At 65.5% G+C, this 7,411-nt stretch overlaps 1 protein-coding gene across 1 annotated transcript in view; it reads right to left on the bottom strand.

Annotated features, from left to right (window-relative positions):
• The window catches only part of LOC127023098 (staphylococcal nuclease domain-containing protein 1-like), a 45,614-nt gene that overhangs the window by 759 nt on the left and 37,444 nt on the right, over positions 1–7,411 (bottom strand). The window contains exon 6 of the mRNA XM_050907061.1: positions 1,600–1,741. Coding sequence (XP_050763018.1) covers positions 1,600–1,741 — 142 coding nt within the window. The remainder of the gene's footprint in view (positions 1–1,599; positions 1,742–7,411) is intronic.

Genomic DNA, 7,411 nt, shown 5'->3' with positions numbered 1-7,411 from the left:
GGGTGCAACGGGAAAGGGTTCTGGGGTGCGAGGGGCTGGGGTTTGCTCACCAGAGCGAGCGGGTGAAGGGGGGACACCGTGGCATCATTCCTGGTCACCATGGGTCAGCGGTTAGAGCCGCGCTCCGGGAGCATCACCGGGACCAGGCACGGTCCTTCCTGCTCCCCAAAGCCCTTGGTGCTCCCCAGCCTGGGTGCCGGTGGCCTTGGGGGACGGCAAAGGGGTGCTCTGGGGTGAACGGGTGCTGGCAGCGTGGGCAGGTAGCCGCTCCTGTGCCGCACGCTGGCTTTGCCAGCGCACGTGCCGTTCCCTGGCTCCAGGAACAAAGGGGTGGACAAAGACTTCCCGACTCCATCCCGGCCCCCACGCTCACCCCCAGGATAAATATTCCTTCGGTGGGAGCGGCAAGAGCTGCTGCTTACGGAAACCGCGGTGGTTTTATCCCCATATAAGATCTATTTATATGCTTATTGAATTTTTCATAACCAAGTTGTGAACGATCGGCGTTCAGGGTCATCCTTTATACACCGTTATTGCCATAGAAACGGGAGCGAGAGATGAGCTGCCCCACATCCTCTCCCATCGAGGGATCCGGCAGCGCCGGCGGAGGCTCTGCGAGCCGCCACTCTCACCGGCAACGGGCTTCCCCATCCCGGCGCACTGCGGGAGGACACCCTGGCACAGGTCACCGTCTGCCCATCCCGCTGCCAACCTAGAAGGTGGCACCTTCAAACACCCGGGGTTCGTGATGCTCCTGCCACGCTCTGCTCCAAGGTGAAGCCTCAGCTGAAATGTGCACCGCAAGTGGGATTGGTTTAGTGGGGGAATTCTTCACTTCTTGTAGGACCCACCAAAACAACCGCCGTGCGCATGCAGGGATGCGCACCCTCCTCCCGGTGCATGGGCAAGCCCCTGGGGTGATGCAGCCGGAGCGGCCGCTGGCATCTCCATCAGCCCAGCCGCTCATCCTCGTCCCCGTCCCCGCGTGTCCCCGGGGTCCCGGTCCCGCAGCCTCGCCACCACCTCCCCCGTCTCTGCGATGCTCCTGGGGTTCGCTGCCTGCTCCCCAGTTTCGGTGGAGGAGAGCATCCTTCCCAGGGCCACCCATCGCCGCACCTCGGAGCAGCCCCCCCCACCCCATCCTGCAGCCAAGCACCCTGCCCGCCCTGCCCGCAAGGCGCGAGGGCCGAGGAGGGAAGAGGGGGCGAGCAGCCATGCCACGGGGCACCGAAACACGCGGCAGGCACCCACACCCCACGCTGCGGGGGGCACAGTGAGGGAGGGGGCAGCACTCCGGCAAACCCTGCCGCGGGGGCCGGCAGGCGCAGACACCGCTGGGCTGCAGGGAGAGGGCAGGAGCAGCGTAAACAGCCCCCGGCAGCACCCGAAACCTCTGCTCATCTCCAATTAGCGCTCCCCAGCTCAATTAACCCCCCCGCCCCCCCACCCCCAGGGTCAACCCGTTGGCAGCACCAGCATTAGCTTCACCCGCAGCCCCGTGGGGGTGAGGGAGGACCGTGCACCCAAGCGGGGTGAGGACCCCCCCCCCCCCATCAAGGCAGGCGCTGGGGGGGGCCGGGTCCTGCGCCGGGGGCTCACCTGCGAGGAGGAAGGTGATGAGGCAGGTTTCCTTTGGCATGAAGAGCTTCAGCCGGGAGCCGCTGAAGACGTACTCCACCACGGCCTCGGAGCGGCCGGCACGCTGCAGGAAGGGCAGGAACTGCTTCGCCTTCTGGGTGTCCTGCGGGGAGGCGGGGGGGGGAAATGGGGGGTCAGGGTGGGGGGTGCGGCATGCCGGGGGCCCCCCTCGATGTGCGGGCACCCGCCAGCACCCCAATGTCCCGCGGGGTGGGGACAGCGGCCGCTTCTTGTTGCGGGCTTGGTGCCCCGATCGGCTTTGCCTGCCCTGGGCCGGCTGGGGAGGGATGCAGGATGCGGGCAGGGATCCGACATCTCCCAGCTCGGGATGGGCCCTGCACCCCATGCCTGCACCCATGGCCCTGGGGTGCGGGCACTGACTGCTCCAGCACAGCGGCGGCTGCCTGGGTGCAGGCAGGAGCAGGCAGGAGCAGACAGGCCGGATCCTTCCCCATCCCTCCACCCGTGGCCCCGGGGTGCGGGCACTGACTGCTCCAGCACAGCAGCGGCTGCCTGGGTGCAGGCAGGAGCAGGCAGGAGCAGACGGGCCGGATCCTTCCCCATCCCTCCCCTCCATAACGGAGCAGCCCATGACTCCGCTTTCCCGGGAAACCCCCTCCGCGCGCCGCCCGCTCCCTTCCCAGCAGCAAGCCGCTGCGTATAAATTCAGGCACGTTCATTAATGAAAACTTAACGAGCTGCCAAGTAGCTCAGGAGGCCGGGGCTGGCGGGGGGGTGTCGGGGTCCCCCGGCGCAGAGCAGTGCGTGCATCCCCGGGTGCCCAGCCAGCGGCACCACCGCGAGCATCGCCGTCTCTGCAAGGGGCCGGCGCAGCACCGACGTGCCGGCAGACCCGACGCCGAGCGCCGGCCCGCTGCCGCCGTCTGCTGAACGGGCCGAAACCTCTCGGCACAGTGCAGCCACAGCTGGGGAACCGCAGACCCCAGCGGCCATCTCAGCCCACCAGCGCGGCGGCTGGCTTCGGCGTGGTGGCCTCGGCCAGCATCTCTGCGTGCCGCCTTGTCCTGGAGGCAAGCGGCTCCATGTTGCAAGCTCCCGATTTATTTACCCAAGGAAGAAAGGGGAAAAAAAAAAAAAAAGCAGCTCCCAAAATAAAAGGCAGCCAGGTGGCTTTTTATCTCACTCCAGCCTTAATTTAGAAAAATGAGCCGCAGAGGAGAGAAGGGAGCGTGCCACAGCCAAAACCAGGCACCCCTCGGTGGGACCGGGAGCCGGCTCTCCCAGGCAGGGATGGAGGAGGCAGGAGCTGGGCCACGGCCGGGGCTGGAGCAGGACTTAGTAACTTTTATTAAGCTAAATGCAACCCGCCGGTGACGAAAAGACAGCGGCGTGGGGAGGGAAGGGGCTCGGCCGGGGAAGGCAGGCGAGCGGAGGCGGCTGTGAATCTCTGGAGCAGAGGCTGGGAGCCAGGGCGGGAGGGGGAAGGCGCTGGCATCTGCTGGCAGAGGAGACGGAGCTGCTTCCCGAGCAGGCTGTAAGATGGCAGCGGCGGAAGAGGCAAATCTCCATGCCCCTCCGGGGATGGGGGAGCTGCGGCACGAGCACCGCGAGCCGAAGGAGCAGGAGCCATGGCGGCTCTGCCTGCAGCTCTGCCTGCAGCTCTGCCCGTGGCTCCGGCAGGTACCGGTGCTGGCAGCACGAGCAGCTCGCAGAACGGCAAGAGCGAGGGGCCGGTGCTCGTGTGCATCCCTGTTTTAATCCACTTTGGTGTAGCAGGTGGCTACTCGCTTGCTCACGCGTGTGACCCGAAGCTGCCGGCTGCGTGGAGCCGGCCCGTGCCGCGGCGGTGGTGGCCCCAGGTCTGCAACCTGGAGCCACTCCACGCATCAAGCGGGCGCAGATCTCGGCAGTCCCCAAGTGCCAGGGCTGCCGTCCTCCAGCTTCGGCACAAGAAAGGACACCGGCATCTGCCACACCGGTGCTTCAGCATCATCAGCGGCAAGGCTCAGGGCGGCAGCGTGCCCACCCAGCGCCACGGCCTCGGCAGCTCCCCGGCCACGCGCCGACGCTCGAGCAGCACCTTCGTGCCGACATCCCAGCTCCCTTCACTGCAGGCACCCTTCCAGCCGCCAAGGGTCCCAGGCAAACCCATACCCCCCCCCCCAGCACCCCAGCCGGGGCAGGGCTGGCAGACGAAGACCCCCCGAAATCCCGCTGCATCGCTGCCCGCCGCGCTCGGTGCCGGATCGCTCGCCGCCACGTGCGCTCCGTGCGCAAAACACGCCCGGGGAGGTTTTTTTAGCAGATGTGCAGTCAAGAAGTTAATATAACACATGTAAGTGCAATCTGCACGCAAAGAAAAACCACATTACCCGGCGTTAACCACTTAGGTCTAACATATGCAAATCTAAAATGGGAGCCGCTAATGAAGGCTACTAATTAGTGGTAATCACTATACAGTCACGATTTGATTAGCTTAAGGAAGAAAAAAAAAACAGCTGCAAGAAGGAGCCAACCGTGAGGTGGGCTTCCCTGCTCCGGCCCAAAAGTGGGTGACTGGGGAACCCCCCAACTCCTCGGCTGCCCCGAGTGGGTGGTGGAGGCAGCGAGGAAGAGCTCGGTGCCGAAGACCGGCCCTGCGAGCCAGCTGCTGTCAGCATCGAAAGGAGGCGGCGGCGGTGTTCAAACGTGCTGGAGAATGACCTTAAAAATCCATCGGGATTTGCACAACACAAAGCAGCTCTTCTGCAAGAAGGGCAGAGACGTGCCAGCACCCATCGGTACCGCGGAATAATAAGCGGAGAGCGGCGATTCCTGCACGGCAAAGCGTGCCGGCAGCCCGGCACGGGGCAGGGGGGACGGATTTCCACTCGATCCCTGACATCCCTGTTAGGGCAGGTTTATTTGGGGCTTTGGGGATTAAGGCACAGGGGAGCTGCGCTGCTCGGAGGATGCTCCAGGTTGCTTCGTGCCTTTGTTGCTGCCTTGCCTGCCAAAGCGTCCTTGCTCCTGGGTGTGGGTGATGCCACTGCCACCACGCAGGTGGGGCACACAGGTCTCCTGCTCACCGCGGCTGCCGGGAAAAGCTGGACGTGATGCAAGGGCTGGGGGTTTGACCCCTTGGACCCTCCTCAAAATGGGGCTGCGCTGGCTTCTGCCCAACGGCTCCCCCAGGCACGGCCTTGCAGCCATCACCGGGGCTGACCCAGACCCCACCAAGGGTGTTCGGTGGCTGCCCCGCGGTGCCCAGCGAGGGGACGGTGCCCGCCGAAACAGAGACCGCGGGAGCAGGGAGAGGTCGGGCTCAGACGCTGGTCTGCAGCGTGTCCCGGGGACACGGGATCCCCAAGTGCATTCTTCACCCCCACCGAGGTGTTTCCCCTCCTGCCGTCCCCGTCAACCGGAGCAGCGGGACGAGCGGCAGCACCGATGCTCACCGCGTGCATCCCACACCTGCCGCCACAGAGCCGGTCCCGTCCCTGTCCCCGTCCCCGCGCAGACCTCGCGGCTGCTTTGTGGCAGTGGAAACTCCTGCATCTCTTCCCAGCGGCAGCGGCGAGCGCCACGCTGCAGCCGCATCCCGAGCCCAGCTGGTTGGGCTTCCCTGGGATGGCACGTGCCCGGCATCACCGGCCGAGGGGCCGGCGGCTGCGGTGCTGAGCAGCCGGCGGGACGGGGAAGGAGCAGGGCGAGCAGATGCCGGCGGAGGGGATGGCTGTGCCGACGCTGGGAGCGATTTCTGGGAGTGAATTTCGAGAGCGCTCGAGGCGGCTCTGGCTCCCCGGCACAGGTCTGAGCCGCCGTGCCAGCCCGGCACGCGGGTGCGCGACTAACACGGCGGGTGGCCTTAGGGACGGTGCAGAGAGCTTGCAGCCACCCAGATAAGCCAGCACTGCCACCGTGTCCAGCCTTTGGCTTCGTGTTGAAGGACACGCTTGGACGTCCTTCACCGCCGGGCCCGGCTCCTGCTCCAGGGCTCTGCGGTGGGAGGAACGAGCCGAGCATCCTGTGCCCCTGTCCCCAGCTCCGGCAGGGACCCATCGGGTGCCTCGGGGACAGCCGGACATGGGTGCTGCGGTTCGGAGGGGATGGAGACGCGGAGCTCCTGGACCTGTTTCCCGTGCGTCTGCTGCTCTCCAGGGCTGGCGATCCCACGCACCTCCGGCTCGGCACGGGACAGCCCCGGGAGCAGCCTGGGATGGGCAAACAGCCCCCAGCCCACACTGATCCCACTGCAGGAGCCGGCCCGGCAGCCTCCAGAGGGGCCACGGCACCGGGAGCGTGGCAGAGCACCGACTCCATGGTGGGTGCACGCAGGAGCGGGTCCCCGGGTCGGGATGCTCCCAGCCTGCCCGGGGTATCCCGTTGAGGGGAGCTGATCGGACGTGCCTGCACAGGGACACGGTGACCGAGGCTCTCGGATCTGCTGGATACGGGGGAGCACACACCGGCGGCTGGGAGGCATCACCGGATCAATTCAGATGGGGAAGAGAAGCGGGGGATCTCCACCGCGCTGGCGTCTCCCCCTCCCCATCCCGGCTGTGCCGAGCCTCGGCTCCCACCTTCAGCGCCGGCAGGACTTGTCCCCTGCCACCGAGCTGGCCGCTCAGGCTCCCTTCACTGTCCCTGGGGAGAAAGAGGCACTTCCAGGGCACGACCCACCCGCCCGGCTTCATCCATCCACCTCGGGGGGTGCAAACCCCCCGGGCACCCCCTCCTTGTGCCTTTTCGGGGCTCCCTTCTTCGCGACGGACCGGGGCGTCCCACCGGGGTGCTGCCAGCTCTGCCTGCTCCGCTCCCTGCCCGCACCTCCCGCCCAGGTGGTATCACCCCCGTTACTATTATTTTAACATTGCCAGCATTTAATTAGCTGGGAATTGAAGGAAAATTATGCATAAATACAGCGAGGGAAAAAATATCGTCCTAACTCCACTTTTATGTGAAGCTTTGCCAATTATGCAAAATTATTCAAGGACTTTCCACAAGGACAGGAGGCTTTCCGGCGGCCGGGCTGCCGCACGCTTGCCTGCGCTCTCGTGCCGGAGCGCACGCTAACGGGAGAAGCGAGCTAGCGTGGATTTGTATTGCTGCTGCGCTTCCCTCTTTGCTTTTTCTCTGTTTTTGGGGGGGCGAATTTCTCTTGCCTGCAGCATCGCGGCTCCACGAGAAGGGAGACCGCTTCCCTTTGCAGCTCCCTGCAGGCAGGGAATGCCTGCCTGCGGGCAGAGCAGGGATGGGACCGGGGAGGACTTGGGGTGTTGGACCGGAGCGGGATGGTCCCCGGATGCCCTGGCGTCCCCCAGGCTGGGGAATGCCAGGGCAGCAGCCATCGGACGGCCCAAACCATGGGAAAGTGGCATTTCCCAGCAGGAGCCGGAGCGGGAGGACAGGAGGCTGCGCCGGAGCTGGGAAAACCAGGCTGAATCCTGTGTTTGAGTTAATTCCCTGACTTCTGCATCCCGGTTGCTGAGCCAGCCGGGATGCTCAGGAATGGGGAGGCAGGGTAAGGCAGAGCTGGGGACCGGCAGCTCAACTGGGTGGGGACAGAGATGACGACCCAGGGACAAGGACACAGTGACGGTGTCACGCCGGTGGACAGCACAGGTCAACATCGACGGGCGAGGGATGCGCCGAAGCCATCCCACGGGATGCACTGGCATGGGTCAGGGTTGGCGACTGAGGCGTGGGTGGCACCAAGGGCCTTGTGCCTGCCCTGTCACCGCCACCTGAAAGGCAAAACAGCCCAAAAGCCTGTGTTTTACCGACACCGTTTCCCCACGGAGTGCCACGCCAAGGGGAGACGCCGCGCCGG

Source organism: Gymnogyps californianus, chromosome 1, assembly GCF_018139145.2.
Source record: "Gymnogyps californianus isolate 813 chromosome 1, ASM1813914v2, whole genome shotgun sequence".
Lineage (NCBI taxonomy): Eukaryota > Metazoa > Chordata > Aves > Accipitriformes > Cathartidae > Gymnogyps > Gymnogyps californianus.
The sequence above is the reverse complement of the archived record's forward strand: the minus strand, read 5'-3'. Positions and strand labels throughout refer to the sequence as shown.